Raw genomic sequence first — 24,038 nt, forward strand, 5'->3', positions numbered from 1 at the left:
CTAAAATGTGAAGAGCAGAGCTCAAGCAAATTTAATGCAATGAAGTATATAATGTAAACAGAATTTTCAGCAATGTAAGTGGATTCTAATTCTGCACTAATTTCTTAAAGAAGTTAAAGAAGCAGGCCGGGCGCGGTGGCTCACGCCTGTAATCCCAGCACTTTGGGAGGCCGAGGCGGGCGGATCACGGATCATGAGGTCAGAGATCGAGATCATCCTGGCCAACATGGTGAAACCCTGTCTCTACTAAAAAATACAAAAAAATTAGCTGGGCATGGTGGGTGCGCCTGTAGTCCCAGCTACTCAGGAGGCTGAGGGAGGAGAATTGCTTGAACCCAGGAGGTGGAGATTGTAGTGAGCTGATATTGCGCCACTGCACTCCGCTCTGGCACCTGGCGACAGAGCAAGACTCTGTCTCAAAAAAAAAAAAAAAAAAAAAAAAGAAAAAGAAAAAGAAAAAGAAAAAGAAGTTAAAGAAGAAACTCAGAAACTTTTTTTCTTTCCCTCCCTCTCTCCCTCCCTCCCTCCCTCCCTTCCTTCTTTCCTTCCTTTTCTCTCCCTTCCTTTGTTCCTTTCCTTCTCTCCTTCCCTCCCTCCCTTCTCTTCCCTTCCTTCCTTCTTCTCATACTTCCTTCTTCCTTTCTTTTTCCCTCTCTCTCTCCCTCCCATAATCACATTTTATTCTTTGTTTTTGAGCCAGAAATTCTATGATACATGAAGAAGGTACTAAATGTTATAATACATATAATTTTATTTACCATGAAAAGATACAAATAATACAATGTAATTTTGTAAGAGTTATATTACAAATTACTTGCATTTATGTGCTTGACATTATTTTCAATTAAAGGAGAAATTTAGATTTCGTATGAATCACTGAGATGTTTCTATTTTGTTTACAGTTAAAAATGCAAACTCTGTCAACTTTCTGCTTATACACATGCAAATTTACCTAAATAATTTAGACCACATTCTTTTTACTTAATATCTGCTTTTTTCAAAATGAGAATTTCTAAAAGCAGAAGACACTTCTTAAACGTTGAATACCTTGTCACTATTAATTTTTGCTATTTAAGTGTGTCAATTGCGTATGTCATAAAAATGATTAATCATCAAAATTTAATAACCATAAGTAAACATAGAGCATCAGCTGTGGTACCAGAAAATCATCTGAGATTGAATCGATATTTTTGTCCTCATATCTGACTGTGTAAGCAAGTTTCACAGCAAGAGTTTTATAGTGTTCTTGACAGACGTGGCAATAATAATGTTAGGATAATATTGCAAAAGTAAAGAGCTGCATGAATGTTCTAATCACAGGTTTCTTAAGCAGCAACTCCTATGTACCTACTGATTATATAAAGTAAGAAATATATGCTTGCGTCATACAAATGCCTGTTTAATATTAAATCATAAGAATACAACAATAAAGATAATTTAAAATATAAAAACCATGAAGAAAAATATTTTAGTTCATTGACATAATCCGCATTTTCTCCTAAGCAGGTCAATTTTAAAAGAAATATCTAAATTATAATTGGAGTTATAATTGGTAGTCATAGACACGGTAGCAGGAAAATATATAAAATATCAAAATAAGGTGAGAAGAAATGGAAATCTACACATAAAAGGCATCTTCAAAGGGCAGAGAATGTGGTAATGAAATATCAGGAAGATGAAATAAAAATTTATAGAATCATAGCTTAATTTTAAGATAGCAAAATGTAATGAAGAAATGTTCAAAATATTATGTAATATATTCGATTACAAATTATTAATTCACATTCTAGATTCCTTGAAAATAATATAGTATATTGGGGTGTAAATGGTTGATCTATTTTATATTAGAATGGAAAACAAATGTAAAATTTAAGTGTTCCATTACTCTGCATAATTTTTACTTGGCATAATCTGGTAATTGTCATGAGCTAGACATAGGTCTTTGAATACAAGGCCATTTTTCTTATTTTAGAACTAACTGTGGGTACAACAATGGAAATATATTCCTTAAAATAGATTAAATGCCCTCTTTTCATTCTATATAAAAATCTAGCACTGAACCAAGATATTACAAAAAGTGATAAGAATAATAAATATAATATTTAAAGATCATACATCAATAGAAATAGCATATAAGATTTATTCAAATGATATATTAATCCATCTATATAAATATTTACCATATTAAATTACTGGAATATATTTCACAAATATGTATTTGTGTGAGTAAAAACTATCAGATCTATTTCTTTTACCTCCTCCTATACCTCAATTCTTTTCACCAAATTAGACAACTTTGTATATTAAAATAATGGAAATTATAATTATATGTATGCTTCTATTTCTGTATGTCTGATGAAAGAGCATATAAAAATGTTCTAGACAGCTGTACAGAAAATTCTACTAAAAGTACAGCCACCATTATAATGGTGATTGTGTGTTATTTTGTTATAATATAAAATGGCAATTTAATAATATTTAATATACAGTGTGGTTATTCATTTAGGAAGTTGATTACATTTGGTTTTAATTTCCTTTTTCCCTGTACCATGAAGAATGAAACAGTCATAGAATGTTTTCTATTTTATAATCTTCTTATTCATGGAAATAAGAAAAATATTTAGAAATACATAGATTACTTAGAAAAAAATTTGCTCATTCATTGAAATTTGTCTTTTCCAATCCAAAATAAGAGAAAGACTATGAAAATTTATTGAGAAACAACATAAATCTAAATATTAAATGCAAATAAATATATGAAAAGTGGTCAACCATTTATTTCCCAATAAATGCAAACACACACACACACACACACACACACACACACACATTTCAAAAAAAATTAAAATGTTTAGTGCCTTGCAATTTTGTCCCTTAAAATGTCAAAGCTTTCCCACTGTTTTATTCACCTTGCTTTTCAAACTTAAATACATGTTTGTACTATGATCAGCATTTTGATTCATGACATTATTATTATTAATAACAAAGATAAGATAATGGCTCTGTTTCTGCAGATCCTGTAAATACTATATATTCAATCTCAAGAACGTATTTCTAAAAGAATTATTGACTTACAACTACAGAAAAATCGGCAAGCTGATACTTAGGTTAACATGTCCTTGCTTTTACTCCATAAATTTTTTTTAGTTACTCAGTTTCTCCCCAAAAATGTCTTTTAAAAAGTTGAAATATACCAAATGACTATGTTTCACATTTTCAACACAAAATTCCCTGCCCACCTGTTATGATAAAGTGTTTTTAAAAAATGAAATAAAGTTAAGAAGGGAAACTGCTTTACTTTTTAATGGGAAAATAAAATTTTTCATTCAAGAAAATTGTTGCCTTTCACATATGATATATTCCAGAAATGAGCAAGACAAACAACATCCTTGATCTCATTGCATTTACAACATTATAACAGACACACACATATCCCTATACGTGTGGATATGTAACTATTATTCTACAAAATACTGCAATCTCAAAAAATAAATACAGAGGAGACCACTCGTACTTGGGTTTGCATACTGTTGTTAATACATTTTAGAAGTAATGTAAATTACCAGGCATACATAGAGCACCTGACCATGTTTTTAAATGTGCTAATTCTTCAGATAAAATACCTGAAGGAAAAAGTTCCTAGAAAAATGTTAGGGCATTTAATGATGTATTTGATGTTAATTAATAGAAATTACTATTCAAAGGATATTTCCTCATGAATTTAGTTAAGCACATGCTATTTACCACAACATTGTTCACAATATCAGCAAACATGGCATATTATCTATGCAACAATATACACTAGCTTAATTATTATAGATTTAAATGCCTATTGACATCTGATGAAATGGAATTAACCTCCTCTTTTAAAACTTCTTCCATTGCTTCTCAGCCTTTTGGCTAAGATCAAGTTTAGTATCTGTTCTTATTAGTTTAAAACTTCTTTCAGAAAAAATACAGCTTTTCTGGAAATTCATTCTCTTTACTGTCTTTGATGTGAATTTCAGTACAATTTGACAAATTCTATGCCAATTTCTATTGGTATTCTGGTTAGAAATATGTAAACTTAAAGATTAGGGAGAAATGATATTCTTATTATAATGTATTATCCATAAATGCAAGCTACTCATTTATTTATGGCCTCTTTCAAGACCTACAAAAATTTTGTAATCTTCTTAAAAAGAATTTCACATATATGTTTGAATTATTGAAATACATCTAAAATTTTGTTCACCGCTTTTGGATTATTATTGAGTTTTTTTTTCCTTTTTTCAGAAGAATTTTAAGTTGACAGAAAAGTTCAGAGTAAGGTACATACAGTAACATCTTCTCTAGCCTCTGTCCCTACACATGTATAGATTCCCCGATCAAACATCTCCCACCAGATGGCATTCTACATTTGTTACAACTGATAAACCTACACTGACAGATCATTTTCATCCAGAGTTCATAGTTTACATGAGGGTTCACTCTCAGTGTTGTATGGGTTTGGACAAATATAAATAACATGTATCCCTCATGATAGTATTATAGAGAGCAGTTGAACTCCCCTAAAAGTCCTCTGTGCTCTGCCTATTCATCCCTCCCTTTGGCTCAACCCCTGGCAACTACTGATCCTTCTAATGTCTCCATAGATTTCCTTTTCCATAATGTAATATAGCTGGAATTATAAATATGTAGCCTTTTCATACTGGTTTCTTTCACTTAGTTATATGTATTTATTTTCTCCTTGTCTTTTCATAGCTTGATAGCTCATTTGTTTTTAATGATGAATCATATTCCACTATCTGTATGTACCACAAGTGGCTTACCCATTCACCTACTGAATGATATCTCGGTTGCTTTCAAGTTTTGGCAATTATAAATAAATTTATAATTTATTAAATAAATTAAATAAATCTGCTATAAACATATGTGCAGATGTGTGTGGGCATAAATTTTCACCTCCTTTGTGTTAATACCAAGGAGTTCAGTGAATAGGTCATATGGTAAGGATATGTCTAGTTTTGTAAAACCTGGCAAACTTTCTTCCAAATTGGCTGTACCATTTTGCATTCCCACCAGCAGTGAATAAGAGTTCCTGTTGCTCCACATCACTGCCAGCCTTTGGTGTTTTTGGTGTTTTGGACTTTGGCCATTTTAATAGGTATTTAGTGGTAGGTTTTTCATTGCTGCTTTATTTTGCAATTCCTTGATTATATATGATGTTGAGCATCGTTTTGTTTGTTTATTTGCCATTTGCATGTTTTCTTTGGTAATGTGTCTATTCAGGTCTTTGGCCTATTGAGTTTTTTGTGTTCTTATTATTAAGAGTTCTTTATATTTTTAATAGCAGTTAATTGCATATGTCTTCTGCAAATGTTTTCTCCCAGTCTGTGGCTTGTTTTCTCATCTCTTGATGCTGTCTTTCACAGAGCAAAAGTTTTTAATTTTAATAAAGTCCATCTTATCGGTTATGTCTTTCACAAATTTGCTTTTGGTATCACATCTAAAAAGTCATAGCCAAACCCAAGCTCAACTAGACTTTCTTCTATGTTATCTTTTAGAGGTTTTGTTTTGTGTTTTACAGTTGTGATTCATTTTGAGTTGATTTTTGTGAAGCTTGGAAGGTCTATATCAAAATTCATTTTTTTTTTTTTGCACATGGATATCCAATTGTTCCAGGACCATTTGTGGAAAATATTTGTTGCTGTTGCTTATTACTACACAATTTTGCTTTACTAAGGTACAATACAGATTAGGAGAGATAGTAGTAATGTTTTATTGTTTTTGTTTGTTTCTGAATTCATTGAGAGGTTCTCTTCCTCACTGTGAAGAATAATATTTGCTATACATTTCAAGTAGAAATTTAAACTAGGTTAAGGAAGTCCTTTCATGTTCCTAGCTTTTGTCAAAAATACATGTCACTATTTTAAAATGGTATTATTTTTAGTAATATCACTTTAAAATCATATAATAATCATATAAATTTATTATAATAATCTTATAGTAATAATAATCATATAGTAATAATTATATCACTTTCTCAGTTAATTGAAGTGGTGAAGTAAATTCTTACATTTTCTGCTAGAGAATCTTCTTTGAGTTCTGAGACTAAACACTGTATTATCTTGAAGAATATTTTATAGCACTTCTGGATCCCATTTTCCAGGGTCATCACTTAGGATTTTTGTGCCCATAATTATAGATTGATCTGTAATTCTTCTGTCTTTCTTAAAAAAAAAAATTGAGACAGGATCTTACCCTGTCTCCCAGGCTATAGTGCAGTGGCACAAACACTCATTACTGCAGCCTGGACCTCCAATGGTCAAGAGATCTTCCCGCCTTAGCCTCCTGAGCTGCTGGGACCTCAGGTGTGCACCACCACACCTGGCTGATTTTTGGTATTTTTTACTTGAGAAGGGGTTTTGCCGTGTTGCCCAGGCTGGTTTTGAACTCCTGAGCCCAGGTTGATCCACCTGCCTAGGCCTCCCAAAGTGCTGGGATTACAGGTGTGAGCCACCATGCTCAGCCTGTAATTCTCTTTTCTTGTATGGTTCGCATTAACTATCAATAATTTACTATCTCATAAAAGTGTTAGGAAATTGATTTTTTGAGCTTCCCTAAAATATTTTTTAAAATCTGTTCCTTAAGTTTCTGGCAAAATTCACCAATAAAGCACAGCTATATAACATTGCTTATTTGTTTCAAGGTGGCACAAGGAATTTAATTATTGAGCAAAATGTTTAATAATAGTTCTATTATGGTTCTTTTTTTGTAAACTAAAAGAAATTGTTCTTTAGAAAATTTAAGCATCACTTAAATTTGCAATTTTAGTGGTTCAAACTTTTTCATAATCTTAATGTTTCATAAATGTCAACTAAAACTTTAGTTATATTCTGTTTAAATTTAAAAAAATTATTTATTTGGTTGTATTTCCTCTTTTTCTTTCTTTCTTTTCTTTTCTTTTTTTTAAGACAAAGAGTCTCGCTCTGTTGACAGGTGCTGGGCAACACCAGTGAGTCGCGATCTCGGCTCACTGCAACCTCCTCCTCCCGGGTTCAAGCAATTTTCCTGCCTCAGTCTCCCAAGTAGCTGGGACTACAGGCACGAGCCACCACGTCCAGCTAATTTTTGTGTTTTTTAGTATAGACAGGGTTTCACCATGTTGGCCAGTATGGTTTCTATCTCTTGACCTCGTGATCCGCCCGCCTCGGTCTCCCAAAGTGCTGGGATTACAGGCGTGAGCCACCGCGTCCGGCCTGTATTTCCTCTTTTTATGCAATCAATCTGGCAACATGCTTTTGATTTTAATGAGAAATTCTGGAAATCTTGTGATTGTCTTTAATGGCTTTTTCTTTCTCCACTCGGCTTTGTGAAGGATAACTTTGATCCTCATCACCCTCAACGAGTCATATTCCCAGTTTCCACTGCCCATATTTGGATCCCGAGATAGGCAGTCCCTCAGCTACAATTCTACTGCAGTCATGAGCTTCTATGTTGTTTCTGGTCAACAGAGACTTGTATTTGTATCACTGGACATGTCTATGTTTCTTACTAAGTTTATCAGAATAGATTTTAGGGACAGACACAGGGGCTCACACGTGTAGTCTCAGCATTTTGGAAGGCTGAGGCTGGAGGATGGCTTGAGTCCAGGAGTTCTAGACCAGCCTGGGAAATGTAGCAAGACCTTGTCTCCACAAAAGTTATTTTAAAAAAGTAGTCAGTTGAGCCCTTGAGCTCCCGGGAGTTCAGTGTTACATTAACCTGTGATTGTGCCCACGGCATTGTGCCTTGGCAACAGAAGGAGACCCTGTCTCTAAAAACAACAAACAGAAAGACTAGGTTTTATCTTTACCTGAGTTCAGAGCAGAGGAAGGAAGATCAACGGTTAATCTAACAGTACCATCTTAACAAGGATTGCTTACATATTCTTATGTCGGCAATCACTTTATATATGAAAATTTAAACAACATTTATCCTATTCAATTGTAATATAATGTTTAAAACATCATTTTATAACATTTTGTTTATATTTTATTCAGCCAGAATCTGAAACGAATCAGATAGGTAATTAGACCACCACTTTCATTTTCCTAGATTAATAATGGTCCATAGGCAGCAATTCACAAATGTAACTTATTTTACTGAAACAATAACTCATTTAATGGTTTCTAAGTGACCCATAAAAGGTATTGCAATTTTAGAAGTGTCTAATATAGTACCCAAAAATAGCTAGGAAAAAGTGGGTCACTCTGTAAGCAAATCTCTATGCCCTAAATAATAGTGGTAATAAAAATAATTCAGAAACAGAAAAAATATCTTAAATTAAAAAAAGATTTCAACTAATTTTCTCATTTGATGATCACTTCAATTCTGTGAGATAGAGTATAGATATATTTCCAACTCTTATATATTTAAATGATTATATATGCTCATAATAAGCTAAAGTAAATTGAATTTTGAATGTTACATAAGCATCTTCTTCAAAATATGTTATTTTATTTACTTGAATGCATACATTGATCCATACAAAGATTTTCATTTCTTTTATGTTAATATAACTAACAGGAAAATGCAAACACTATACAGAGAAAAATGTTTAATGTATCTTTCTTAATGTTAACTACTTTTTTTGCATAAATTTAGTTTTTAAAAATCTATTTTATATTTTTAAAATTTTGGCTAATAGTCAAAATTTCTTATTTGCAGTGCATGCAAATATGGATCATTAAAAGTGCACAGGCGTAAAAACATAAATCAAATATATAACAAAGAATTCCAATTATGATAAAGGATCCTAAAATGAAGTGTCATTCTTCAACATTCAATTAAATATAATAATAATTTTCATTTTAATTGTATCTTTGAGTGTTTAGATTTCAGAAGAAATCACAAATGAAAGACAATATTATGCTGGTGCAAACAATTATTTTTGCACAAATCTAAGTATCATTTTTTTCAGATTTTTTTTTGTAAAATGGTGATAACCATTGCCATAAGATTATAAGTAAAACAATTCAATATAATGCTTAGATTATATTAAATCTGATAAAGACATTTTAAAAATAGTAGGAATAAAATGAAATCAAACATGCTTCCTTGTGAAATAGTGAATTCCTCGACCCTGACACTGGAGTGATTTAAATGCAGACAATGTTATCAGAAGAATTATTACATGGAAATGATTATTGTGGTTTCAATATTATCAGAAGAATTATTACATGGAAATGATTATTGTGGTTTCTTCTAGTTCTAATTTTCTAAAATTCTGTGAAAATATTGATCCTCCATTAAGCTTCAAAGGTTGATTTGTGGAACACTTTCTGAAGTTAAATATTATATAATATGTTTTTCATTAACTCAATACATGCTTGTATAACACTTATTATATACCAATAAGTATTTAATACATTATACACTACCTATCAAGAAGAAGCAGTGGACATAGCATGGTAAAAATAAAGATATCCTTTTCCTCATGATGCTTATATCTAGTAGAAAATAAAGATGTTATATAAGAGCATACACTTGTACACAAGTGGGAAGTCATATTTTGGTGTGATGTGAAGCAAAAGATCAGTGTGCTATGAGATTAAGGGGAAAAATTCTATGTGATCAGGGAATGCCTCATTGAAAGAACATTTCAGTTGTCACCTAAAGCAAGAGAAGAAAGTCAGAGGAAAAATGATGAACACAATGTCATGGTCATAAAAAACAGACTGTACTAAAATATTGCTGTGGGCAAAGCTTTGCAGGTTCAGGAAATTAAAAAAAAATCAATGCTACTGAAGCACAGAGCAGGGACAGAGAGTGCATAGAAAAGCATTTAGAAGGCTTACATCAGCCTAAATTTTATAGGTCAATGTAAGGAGTTCAAAGATTTATTCCAAGTTTAAAGAAAAGCTATTGAGTAGTTTTCATTTGGAGAGTGACAAAATTGTGGCCAGGTGCAGTACCTCACACCTGTAATCCCAGCACTTTGGGAGGCGAAGGCAAGTGAATCACTTGAGGCCAGGAATTTGAGGCCAGCCTGGCCAATATGGTGAAACCCCATCTCTACCAAAAATATAAAAATTAGCTGGGTATGGTGGTGTGCACCTGTAATCCCAGCTACTTGGGAGGCTGAGATGGGAGAATCACCTGAACCTGGAATGTGGAGATTGCAGTGAGCCAAGATTGTACCATTGCACTCCAGCCAGGGTGACCAAGTGAGACCATATCTCAATCAATCAATCAATCAATCAATTGTGTTTCTAGAAGACAACTGTTTAGTGTTGAGTATGTCCTGGAAGTGGAGGTTAAATTAAAGCTATTGTAGGAATCCAGGAAAGAGATCATAATAATTTAGACCAAAGAAATAATAAAAAGGCAGAAAGTAAGTTTAAACATAGGAGATTTAATCAAATTTTCAGATTTATTAGGGAGTAGCAGAAACAGATGTCAAAAACTTACTAGTTTCTGAATTAACAAAGTAGCTGATACCAAACTTATCCACCAAGTGTAAACAATTATAAACTTGGACCAAAAAGTATTCTAAGAGATTTAAAAACATGTTTGAATGCATCACCCCCTCCCATGATATTTAAGAAAAGGGAAGCACATGAAGTAAGACTTACATTAACCCTGGATTTTTCACTAGGGGAATTTTTCAAATTGCTTCACAGAAAAAGAGAGCCAGACAGAGAGCAAAGGTCTCAATATGAGTGGGAGGAGAAATCAGAGGTCAGAGTCTGGGGCTGTGAAAGTGGTTGGGATTTTGATGACAGAGTATCAAAGAGGAGGAAAGTGCCAAGAAGTCCTCCATGCATCTGCATAAAATGTTGCTGAGGGCCTGTGACAATTTCTCAGCTGACCATGTGCAGGACAAGATGCTAAGAGGTCAAGCAGAAAACAGATGCAGAGAAGCTATGAGCTGAGTTTCCAGAGGTGGCACAGTACTGAGGAAATGTTGAAGTCCCTTCCAAACCATAGTAGAGAGACCTGGGTGCACACATTAGGCTTCAGTTGAGATGCCAGAAACACCATTCCCAGGAGTAAAAGCATGTCTTAGTAGTAAGTGCTCTCTTTCAATACGGGGATAAGTTAAAGTAGACCTGTGCTAAAATGGCTTAAAACCAAGCATCGACAGAAAAAAGGGTGATCCTCTCTTAATAGCTTAATAGAACAGAATCTAATGGTCTTGGAGGATGAAAACATAATGCAGAGTTTCTGTATCATAGCATATAATGTCCAGCATAAACTTAAAAATTATAATGCGTAATCCCAGCACTTTGGGAGGCCGAGGCGGGTGGATCACGAGGTCAAGAGATCGAGACCATCCTGGTCAACATGGTGAAACCCCGTCTCTACTAAAAATACAAAAACTAGCTGGGCATGGTGGCGCGTGCCTGTAATCCCAGCTACTCAGGAGGCTGAGGCAGGAGAATTGCCTGAACCCAGGAGGCGGAGGTTGCAGTGAGCCGAGATCGCGCCATTGCACTCCAGCATGGGTAACGAGCGAAACTCCGTCTCAAAGAAAAAAAAAAAAAAAAAAAAAAAAAAAAAAAAAAAAAATTATAATGCTAAAAATTATGCATAAATGACTGATAATCAGAACAAACCTATCAATGCAAACAGATGCAGAGAAAATCCAGATGTTGGAGCTTTAGAAAAGGATTTCACAGTAGACCAGATTTATATATTGTAGAATATATCGAAAAACATAATTATGCTGGATAAACAGGTGAAGTATATTTCAAGAAAAAAATTAGAATATATGTAAAAATATCAATTGGAAACTTTAGAAATGTAAAATATAATATATGAAATTAAGAACTTTTATGAGTTTCATAGAAGACAGGATTATCATTTGGAACATAATAAAAGATCAATGATAAAATACCAATACTGACACAGAAATAATAATGATAAGGAATAATAAAAAAATTAATAAAAATAGTACAATATTTATTATATATAATAATAAGTACTTTATTATATATGATAAAATTTATTTTTATAAATAAAAAATTAAGAAATAATAATAAAAATAAAGGCAACCATAATAAAAGAACAGAGCATTGGGGGTGATGGGGATGGTTAATGAATTAAAATTAGAATCCCAGAAAGAAAAAAACTGAGATTAAGACATAATAGAAATAATGGATGAGGATTTTCTAAATCTATTAAAGGGAGCAGCTTAAAGGCTCAAGACGCTTAGCAAACTCAACTAGAATAAATGCAGAGAAAATAAAATCTAGCTATATCACAGATAAACTGCTGAAACCAAATTAAATAAAGAAATAAAAAGCTAATAGAGGAGTTTTGGGGAACAATAAAAGCTAATTAATTAGTATTTTTGAAAAGACAAGAAAGGAGGGACAAAAGATAAAATGACAAATAAAAATATATTTCACTTGGCAGAAATAAACACAAGTACATCTGTAACTGTATTAAATGTAAAATAATTAAACAATCCTAGTGAAAGAAAAATATTTAAAACAATGAATGACTTTAAATATAAAGAAAGCGTAATAACCTAGTTTGTGTTAGCCTAACTGACTCCATCTCAGCAGTAAGCTCCAGCTTAGCTTCTCCCTCCCTGCCTCAGCCCCCACAGGTGCATTACTGGGTCAGGCTGCACTCAAAGCTTTGATTTACAAGAAAAAAACAAACAAGCCCATTCAAAGTGGGCAAAGGACATGAAGAGACACTTTACAAAAGAAGGCATACATGAGGCCAACAAACATATGAAAAAATGCTCATCATCACTGGTCATTAGAGAAATGCAAATCAAAACTACATTGAGATACCACCTCATGCCAGTTAGAATGGCGATCATTAAAAAATCTGGAGACAACAAATACGGGAGAGGATGCGGAGAAATAGGAACACTTTTACACTGTTGGTGGGAGTGTAAATTAGTTCAACCATTGTGGAAGACAGTGTGGCGATTCCTCAAGGACCTAGACATAGAAATTCCATTTGACCCAGCAATCTCATTACTGGGTATATATCCAAAGGATTATAAATTGTTCTACTATAAGGACACATGCACACGAATTTTCACTGCAGCACTGTTTACAATAGCAAGGACCTGGAACTAACCCAAATGCCCATGGATGATAGACTGGACAGGGAAAATGTGGCACATATACACCATGGAATACTATGCAGCCATCAAAAACGATGAGTTCGTGTCCTTTGTAGGGACATGGATGAACCTGGAAACCATCATTCTCAGCAAACTGACACAAGAACAGAAAAGCAAACACCACATGTTCTCACTCATAGGTGGGTATTGAACAATGAGAACACATGGACGCAGGGAGGGGAGCATCACACACTGGGGTCTGTAGGGGGGAAATAGGGGAGGGACAGCAGGGGGTGGGGAGTTGGGGAGAGACAGCATGGGGAGAAATGCTAGATATAGGTGATGGGGAGGAAGGCAGCACATCACACTGCCACGTGTGTACCTATGCAACAATCTTGCATGTTCTTCACATGTACTCCAAAACCTAAAATGCAATAAAAAAATTGAAAAATAAATAAATAAATAAAATAAAAAAATAAAAAGAGTGGTTCACACTGTTCACAGTACCTGTAACCACTGTAACCACATCCTGCTTGGCAAGTCTACCTGCTATTGTGAATACCTTCCTTGGTGATTGATTGTATGGAAAGTTCCCCCTGCTACCCCCCTTGATGACTGTATGGAAATATAGCAACCCACAATCCTGGGAACTTCCTGCCCCCGGTTACCAGCTTCCTTATCTAACTTACTTGTTCCACTTCTGTAAAATTCCACTTCACTAGGCTTCCCCTCCCCTACCTACATCAAGGTATAAAGGCAAATCAAACCCCTTCCTTGGGGCCGAGAGAATTTTGAGCCTTAGCCATCTCTCAGTTGCTGGCTAATGAATAAAGGACTCTTAATTTGGAACTCAGAGCATGGCGGTTTCCTTCTACTTCACTTGGATACAACAAAAGGTTGGTATCTGAAGATGAACTATAATTTTTTCAAACACTAAACACAAAATTGATTAATATCAATAAAAATAGACTTGGGACAAAAGGGTATTGTGGAATGAAGTAGGTTATTTAATAATGACAAAAGAAGAAATTCAATAAAAAGATAATTTTAACACAAAATTCTCCTAATTATACAGTCTCAAGATATAAAAATTAAAATTTGATGGAAATATCAAAGGTAAAAGATAGATCCCAAATTATAGTTGGAAATTTAAACATACTTCTCTTAGTATATGAGAAAGAAATTGAACAGAGAAAAAATTAATACAGATGCAAAAGATTTGAACAACACTAATAAAAAACTGCATCAACTGCAAAATATACATTTTTCTCAAGATTAAAGTGAACACTGACAAAAACTGAATATGTTATGCTATAAAGCAAGTCTAATCTTACTTATCTTTAGTATCTAAGCTTCTAACTGAAGAATAAAGAAATAAAATTAACAAACCAACCTCAAAAAATTAAATTAAAGACAGTTATCAATGAAATAAAAAATAGAGATTTGGCCTCGGATCAAACTCTGAAAAACAGAAGTAAATGAAATAAAGCTTCAAATATTGAAATAAATACATTCTCAAGTTATGCACCTGAATGTTCATTTCATCAGCTCTTTTGTTCTTTCTAAATGTGGCTCATATCTATGGCTCAAATATATCTATTGCACAGTGCTGTTCAAAACTTTAATTTTCAATGCTGGAAACTGAATAGAAAAGATAATGAATTTTTTTAGTCAGTTCCTTCTCAGAGAACTCTTAATATTCTTCAGTAGTGCAAATCTACAGATCTAATCCACTATTGAAGCCATGGTGAAAGTCTTAGAAATAAGAACATATTCTGCACGTTGAAAAATTGTTCTGCATTTGTTTTAAAAATAATTTATGACTCTTTTATTATAAAGTATTCGATACTGGAAAGGCAGAATATCAAATCCCAAGTAACAATTAATTGATCTATAACAACCACCACACAATTCTAGACCACAAACCATCAAAAAGCCAGTTAGCAGCTGTCTTTGCATAATATTTATACATTTATGGCCATAAAATACTCAAAATACTGAACTTGGATGATTATAAAATAATATAGAAATTTTGGTACAAAGCATACCACAATCAAAGCCAAGTAGAAAACCTTTAACACATAGGGCCTGAACTCAACTATTTATGCTGTATATCCTCAAGTAGTTCATATTCTTTTTCTTTCTTGCCAAGAGTTCCTGTTAGGACAGGAGAAGAGAATTATTTTGGCAGAAAGGGAGAGAGAGCAAAGGTGGAAAATGGAAACCATTCATGTGGTGATATAAAAGCTGTCAACCAAAATGAGGCATATTCTTCTGAGATGAAGGGCAAAGGCAAACTAAAAGTAGGACAGAAAGCAGACAAAGGAGGGACTTCTGTGGAATAGACTGAGAGAGGAGAAAACCAGAGACCACATGGTGCTGAGTTGGGCACATGGGTTCTGCCGCTTTCTGATAGTAACCCTGTGCTCTATTTACACCAAAAACGTTGCAGCCTGATAGTTTCCAGTGCTGCTGAAGTGCTTTCAGCTTTTGCAAAGTTTAGAGGGTATTTTAAAAGAAGAATATCAGAGACCTTTCAAAGATGGCAAAAATGGTGCAACCAATTTGCTACACAGATCCCACTGCTTTAATACCAACAGCTGGAACAATTATATTCTCATCCCCAATTTCTGTGACCCGTTGTCTAAGTTGTCAAGGAAACTCTCATGTTTGTTATATGTTTAAGCTTATCATATTTTCTCTATTCCATTTATATCACAGATGATGAGTACTAAAACAAATTTTAATTGATGTATTATAATGTATGTAATTTGACCTGAATAAATATCTCCTCATACAAGGGGGGAAAGAAGCCAAAACAGTTAACAGAAATTAAAAATAAAAATCAAGAACACTTGCTCAAAGACAAATAACGTATTAGAAAAAGAAAGGATATAATATTGTTAAGGTTCAGCATAAAGTAATCATTTGAAGAAAATTTAAATTTGGATCTTGTGTGTGTACGTGTTTAATTCTGTCAGGCATCACCTAAGATCCAATGTGAAATGACATTTATAAGGGAGGCCTGGGATGTTATAGGGAGAGTGTATGTTTAGTTAATGATGAAAGTGAAAGAAAAGAGTTGTCTAATACAAGAAAAAGATATAAGGAAACCCATAAAACATATTTTAAATTTTTTTTTTGAGTACAGAATACTAGTAACAATAAAGATTTAACAAACTTTAAAAGTTTTCCTAGAACTTAGAGGGAAAATGCAACCTGAGTTTAAAATGCTTAAGAAGAATATAATTGATATACCAAACAAAAAGTGATGGCAGATATATTTAGCCCTTCTGAAGGAATAATTGATGATCAAGAAATAGAAGGAAAACATAAAAAAAAAACATAAGATGTTATATTGTATTTAAAAATATTTTTTTAGAAAAATGGAAAGATTTGAACATATAAATCAAATGCACTTTTCACAATTACATTAAATTTATTAGCTACATATTTATAAAGATATATTCTGCTCCCTTTCAAACATAAGTATAAATAATTTTTAGTAATTTGGCATAAAAATGATACTTTCAATGGGAAAACTGATGACGAATATTTCTTCCTTAACACTAAGATAGTGGAATGATGTTCATTGATGGTAATATTTTGTGAACCTAGAATTCCATGCAATCCAGGCAGTTCTTCACTTATGAAAGGAATGGTAACTGCCTATCCATCTGGGTGAAAATTACTAATATATTATTCTAGATTACTGATAAAAGAACCAAAATAAAGAGGTCAACTATAGGAAGAGCTAGATTAAAATGTCAATAATTTTTTTAAAAAATTAAGAATTCAAATAAAAATATTTAATATGCTTCATTTAAAAATTGTTAATATCAAATACATCTTAAAAATATATATGGTCAAAAAGGAAAGATGCTAATCTTGGTCTAATCCCTAGTAAATAAATTAATAAACATGAATTGGGAATATGATTTTTACTAAAAGTTTAAACATATATACACACAAATAGGCTTCAGTAATCTAAAAAATGACATAATTTGAGGATTTAAGAATCTGGAAATCATGATATAGGTTGATTATTCATAAATGTAAAAAATATTTATTAATTTAAAAGTAAAGCATAATAGTTACAAACTGAAAATCAAGGTAAACTAATAAAATGTATTTAATAACAATATGAGCTTTTATCTCCAGTTCATATATTTTAATCCATGCAAACTTAGAAGGGCAAGAAGAACACAGGCAAATGGTAAGATAAATAATTCTTCATAGAGGAAAATATTTAAAATGTAATTTAATGCTTGACCTTAATTACAAATCTCTAATTAAGAGATTCAAGATTTTAAAAATATATTAAATAACTTTTAGTAGAAATAATCAAGATTCATAAATCAAAATGTATAAATTCCAAACCAAGAGCAGAGGGTAATATATAAAAGCAGTACTGCATAGCACAATCCTTACAGAAAACACAGAATGCAAGGAAAACATCAAGAAAGTTAAAGCCATAAAATAAAGCATATATTTCTTTTATATGTATGACATTATTATTAATATTCTAAATTCTTTTTATAAAAGATAAATGCTCAGATTAACTTAACACTAAACCCACTTATAATCTGTAGAAAAGAGGTGATGGTGAGCTGGAATGATACCTTGAGACTTGAGGGCCAGCTTTCCTCATGAGTTACTTGCTGAATTCTGAGATTGTTTGAGAGGATAAAGAGTTAAGCTAAAAACTTCTGTAAAGAAATAAAGAAGTATCCAATAATCCCAAAGTATTTAAGAAAAAAAAGGCTGACTAAAAATGCCTAGAAATAAAGCAAGCAAGAGATGAGAGCAATAGAGAAAGTTGAGATTCATCCAAGTGTAAATCAAAAGCTTGAGAATGGTAAAGGTTAAAACCAAGAAACAAGAAAATTATGATTGGGAGGAAATAGAAAACACAGAGAATAACATAAAAGTAATATTTAGTTATCTTCAAAGAGGCTAAAAAGGACACCGGAGTCATAAAACAAGAATATGCTATTATAAAGAGAGAACTAGAAAGAGCTCAAATTGAAATAATAATTTAAAAACCTAAAAGATTTACCTGGCATGACATCATTTTGTTGAAATTGCTGATGATATACTGTAACAAAGAGGTCATTAAGCACAAAATATAAGGATAGGAGTTTAGAAATATTGGTAAGTCGTGATCCCGAGACAATAGAGCTGTTCAAACAGAAATTACTCCTGATTATAATGGATTTTTAGGAAAAACTGTTCATTTTGAATTAATTTCTTTAGTAATAAAAGTATTCAGCAGGAAAAAAATACATATACATAGAAAGTCATGCAACCAGATATAGGCAATGATTAAGTTCAAACAGAAAAAAATAATTAAAAAGGTAAATGACAGAACATTTAATTATAGTACACTATGAGGCTCTGCAGTAAACAATGTTAACATTCTCAATGAAATGTAACTATTTAACTAAAAATTTAGTATAAACTATATTGGCATGATGAGATAGAAGAGTGGTGAAAGTTGTGTTGGTGTAAAAGTTCATCAGATGCAATGAGTTCTCAAGAGATAATAGAACATGGATAGTAGGGAAAGCCTATATAGAACTTGAGGATAAGTAGCAGCAGGAGAAGGATTTAATGTATACAAGAGTAGTGCCCTTGGGAAACGAGACTCTGAATAAAATAAAATACATTATAAAACTCTATAAGTTCAAATACCACATAGTTTATAGTTTCTGAGATTTGTGTTTGCTTAAAAAGGGCTTTTCTGAAATTATTACAAAAATAATCTCATTTTATTATAATACTTTCCTAGTTTATGACACTGGTAATATTATTCTTGAGCTTCAACATCTTTTCTTATACCATTAGATTTTATTATATGAGTTATTCCTCAATTTTTTAAAATAAATTACATTCTTTTCATCTAGGATCATTTTTAATTTCTCTTTACGGTCTGACACAAAATAACTTAGAATTACAGATTTTCTATTTCTCTGTTTCTTTCTCCAGGTTGTCAATGGGGCTACTGAATAGCTTATGTAGGACAAATCTCTTTCCAGCATTACTTGTTTCCATGGACTGGCGCCTCACTGTGATAATTATAGTTCAAACTGGACTTAGTATTATTGTTTCCTAATAGAGTACATTCAACTATGAGCTATGTTCCTCTCTTAAATAGACTTTTATAAGATCAAAATAAGAACATTATTATATTCAATATAGAAATTGTTTTCCTATTTAACCTTTCCAAGCCATGATTGTCAAAAGTAATTATATGGGTCTGGTAGAGTTTCCTTTTGAAAAAAAGTCTCTTTATTGTTTATTAATTTATTTGATAAATATAGTGAATAAAAGTATTAAGCACATCACAGAAAATTACTCTTTTTAACAGAACTGTATTCAGTGAAAGTAGAAATTTTCATATGCTTCTGCGTTAGTTATGTCTATAAAAAACGTAAAATTTTGCCTTCACTTAAAGATAATAGAGATCATATATTTAGAGGTGATTTCAGAAAATAGTACTAACTTTGCAAAAACATATAATGGGGAGAAAAATGGAATATTTTTCCATTTATTTGTGTCATCTCTGTTTTTTCCTTCTTTCTTTTTTTAGCAGTGTTTTGTCATTCTCCTCATGGAGGTCTTTTACCTCCTTAATTAAATGGATTCCTAGGTAGTTCCTTTTTTCTGTGTGGCTGCTTTAAATGGGATTGTGTTGTTGATCTGATTCTTGGCTAGAAAACTATTGGTGGATAGAAATGCTACTGAATTTTGTACATTGATTTTGTGTACAAAATCAATGTACAAAATGACTTTACTGAAGTCATTTATTAGTTCTAGAATTCTTTCACTGAAGTCTTTAGGGTTTTCTAGGTATAGAATTATATCATCAGCAAAGAGAGAAAACTTGACTTCATCTTTCCCTATATGAATGCCTTTTCTTTCTTTCTTTTGCCCGATTCCTCTGAGTAGGACTTCCAGCATCATGCTGAATAAACGTGGTGACAGTAGGCATCCTTGTTTTTTTCCAGTTCTCAAGGAGAATGGCCCAGCTTTGGCCCAGTCCATATTATGTTGGCTGTGGGTTTGTCATAGGTGGCTCTTATTATTGTGAGGTATATTTCTTTGATGCTTCTTTTTCTGCTTCTGTTGAGGTGATCATATGACTTTTTTTTTTGATTCTGTTTATGTGGTGAATCACATTTATTGATTTGCATTTGTTGAACCAACCCTGTATCCCAGGAATAAAGCCTACTTTATTGTGGTAAATTAACTTTTTAATGTGCTGCTAGATTCAGTTTTCTACTGAATCTACTTTGTTAAGAATTCATTCTACCAAAAAGACACATGCACCTGTATGTTCATCAAAGCACCATTTCCAGTAATAAAGACATGTAAAAAACCTAGATGCCCATCAGCAGTGGGTTGGATAAAGAAAATGTGGCACATATATGCCAAGGAATGCTACGCAGCCATAAAAAAGAACAAAATCATGTTCCTTGCAGCAATATGGATAGAACTGGAGGCCATTATCCTAAGTGAATTAATGCAGGAACAGAAAACCAAATACTGCATGCTCTCACTTACAGGTGATAGCTAAACATTGAGTATGCATGGACACAAAGATGGAAATGATAGACACTGTGTACTAGTCATGGGGGGTGTGCTGAAAAACTCCCTATTGGGTACCATGCTCATTACCTTGGTAATGTGATTATCCATACCACAAACATCAGCATCATACAATATGCCCATATAACAACCCTGCACATGGACCCCTGAATCCAAAGTAAAAAAAAATCATATGTGTTCTTTAGAAATAAATCATGTTAGCAAGATAAACACGTATTAAAATTAGAAATAATGATTCTCATGCACCCTACTCCAATGGTGTGATGTACCCAAAGTTGAGTCATAGTAAGGAAAGTCGCACAATTACCAAGACAAGAATTCTGTGGAGATTATTTCATTTCCCACACCAATAACAGGCGATCTTTTTATCACTAACAACATGGCACGGGTGAGGCAAGGCCAAGCACTGAAGGCCTTTGCATTTTGGAGGATAATGTGCTATATACATATATATGTGTGTGTGTGTATATATATATACACACACACATACACACACATACATATGTGAGTTAATTCTACACTAATCTTTAAAGAATGTGTACCTGTTTCTCTTGGATATGGAGAAAATAGAGTATTTTCAGTATTTTGATTTAAATCAATATAAGTCTATACTGAGATCACTGAGGAGATGCCTCATTTGCCTACCATAATAGTTGAACTCTAGAATAGAAAAGAGAACATGCTATAATGTGAGAGTGTAAATTCCTCTTGGGTTCTGAGATTGTCAGAAAAGCAAACTTTTCAGAAAAGCACCCCAATTTCCTTTTTATGTGCTTTTATCTAGAGATTGGTTGCATGCCAGAAACCACAGAAGTCTAATGTTAAGGGATGGCGGCGGGGAGATTTGTTTTTCACTTGCATTTGGGATCTTGAGAGGAAGATGCCTCGCCACTTGCCCCGCACACTTGGGGAACAGCCACAGAAAAGCCGAGAAACATGGTCAGGCAAGAGGAACCCTAATATTTAGCTTTTCCAGGCTCTATTTGGTTCTCATATAGAATTGTGACTGAGAAGAGAGCTTGACGTGGGGGCCACTCTGAAGGCTCCACCTGGGTGAATTCCTCAGTCAGTTGGTTGATAGGGGATATGACAGGGGTAGAGGAGGGAGGCCATACCAGAGAGGGCTGAGATGGAGCCAGTTCAACAGGAGAAGTGCTAAGCAAAGAGAAGGAAGTTCACATTTCAGCATCAAAACCCAGCTGTACCCAGTGACAAAATGGATTTCACTACTACACAGCCTAGCAAACACTGACCAGTGCGCACTTGAAGGGCCGCCCTCTTTGCTCCCCAGTGCTGACTTCCTATTAGTCATACAATTCCCCACGTTAGGGAGAGAAACAGGGAAAAAGTGAAGGCTCAGTGAATGACAAAGCCTTTTACAATGAGAGATTAATTTATCGGATAAAAGTGATCTTTATTCAGTAATCAATTGTAAGATTTCATTTTTTTTTAACTAATCAATGGCCGGTGGGGGAGGAATGAATAAAACCAGTATGTTATTGACTGAGCTAAGTTTTACAAGTTGCCTTCAGTTGAAAATAGCTATGAAAAATTATATGTCTTTTTGTTCAAAATAACGTTTTACCTTAAAAACTAAACTTGAATATGAAGCAATAAACTATAATGTATACAAAAGTTTTAAAGAAATATTCACATAACCACAATTTTCTGATTTCTTTATTCCTACCACTCAAAGGGAAACCACAGCTTTGTTTTGGCCTGACTTCTACCTAGATACTACTTTGCAATGCTGATGCCCTTCCATGATTATACTGTAGAAATGTCTATCCAGACAAAAGGCAAAAGTCCTTTCAGTTTCTCAGCGATGCTTATAGCATTGTCTTAGCCTCAGTCACAGGTTGTCTGTTACTTTAAAACAAATATTTGTTTTATTTAGAGTACAAATCTTAGTTCAATCTTTCAGTCTCTAGAATACAGAACACTGACTCATCTGCTCACTTCTGTTTTATACAAAGAATTAGAAATCATTTATAAAATTATATAAGAAATGTATTGTCACATCTCTAGAATGATCTAGAATGACCTATTTTTGTTAATACAGTCTGCCATTCCCACCACATAGACAAAAAACACATACATAAAAGTTTACCAATTACTTAAACAAACCAGTACTTTTACTTAAAGGCAATGGTTCTCTTATTAATGACCCAGCAACTTGCATGTTTTTCAACTTACTTTTTCTTGCAGATATTATAACTCTTTAAGATTTTATGCAAAGAGTATTCTAAAAGCTCCTTTTGACTTTCAAAATATTTACACGTCTTAGAATCAAAGTTGTTTTTAAATGATATCTAAATATCATTAAATCCTTTGCCAGAATATGTAGTATCTGTTAGGCAAAAATTAGTAGAAGTCAAGAAGCCCATTAATTTGTGTATCAGTGTCTGTAAGTTTTTTCATTAATATTTCCAGTTAATTAAAATACTTTGACTGATATTTAGGAAAATATAAAAGAAGAAAAGGATATATAAATGTCCTTATTTAAGTCCCTAATCTTTAATTAAGCATATTTTGTGAAATAATTACCGGTTTTGTAAGTGCCTGAGTTCAGTCTCTAAATTTCCATTTCTTTCTTTCTGTTCATCCAGAGACCTCTGGAGCTTACGAATCTGATTCAGGGAATCATCAAGCTGAAAGCAAAGTAGAAAATGCTTTAGTTAGGCTCCTATTTCTATAGTCTATCATGGTGGCTACAGTAAATAACATCTTATCATATACTTAAAACTTGCTAAGAGAATAGACTGTAAGTATTCTCACCACAAAACTGTGAGATAGTGCATATATTAAGTAGCTTGGTTAGCTATTCTACAGTGTACACACATAGCAAAACATCATGTTGTATATCATAAATATGTACAACTTTTACTTGTCAATTTAAAAATAAAATTTAAATTAAAAAACATAATGACTCATTATATATAGGACATAGTTTTCTATCTCCATCTTAATAAGAAATGGCCTTAATGAAAAAAAAAGTTGAAATAAAATAACCCTTTAAAAACAAGGTATATTTTTGTGTGACAGTAACTTATCAGTAGTGTATGTGTGAGTTTCTTTTGTATATGTGCATGAATAAATAAAAATATCCATTTATTTTAATAATAGAGTCAATGTACATATCCGATAAAACAAACCTCAAAAAGAGCTCTGAAATATTTGACAAAATCTTTTCTTATATATAGCCGCTCTTCCCTATTTCTACCCTCGCCTCCCCTAGCTATAAGTCACTGAAGTACAACTTGTTTTTTGTTCCCATGGCTTTGAAAAAAATACACGTGTGTATACATATTCACATATATATATATATGCTAAGTACACATATATATGTGAAATATATTTTTATATATTATTG

The 24,038-nt window shown here is 32.8% G+C and overlaps 1 protein-coding gene and 1 pseudogene across 3 annotated transcripts in view; one reads left to right on the top strand and one right to left on the bottom strand.

The window, feature by feature from the left end:
• Window positions 1-24,038, bottom strand: part of CCDC102B (coiled-coil domain containing 102B) — a 356,597-nt gene that overhangs the window by 22,340 nt on the left and 310,219 nt on the right. For all 3 annotated transcript variants that reach the window (XR_010343607.1, XM_064379033.1, XM_064379034.1), the window contains exon 10: window positions 23,213-23,316. Coding sequence is in view for 2 of the 3 variants with exons in the window: in XM_064379033.1 (XP_064235103.1) it covers window positions 23,213-23,316 (104 nt within the window). In the remaining variant the exon portion in view is untranslated. The remainder of the gene's footprint in view (window positions 1-23,212; window positions 23,317-24,038) is intronic.
• Window positions 3,881-4,038, top strand: LOC135276177 (U2 spliceosomal RNA; annotated as a pseudogene).

Source organism: Aotus nancymaae, unplaced genomic scaffold (genome assembly GCF_030222135.1).
Source record: "Aotus nancymaae isolate 86718 unplaced genomic scaffold, 86718_ANA_hifiasm-v0.15.2.pri h1tg000020l, whole genome shotgun sequence".
Lineage (NCBI taxonomy): Eukaryota > Metazoa > Chordata > Mammalia > Primates > Aotidae > Aotus > Aotus nancymaae.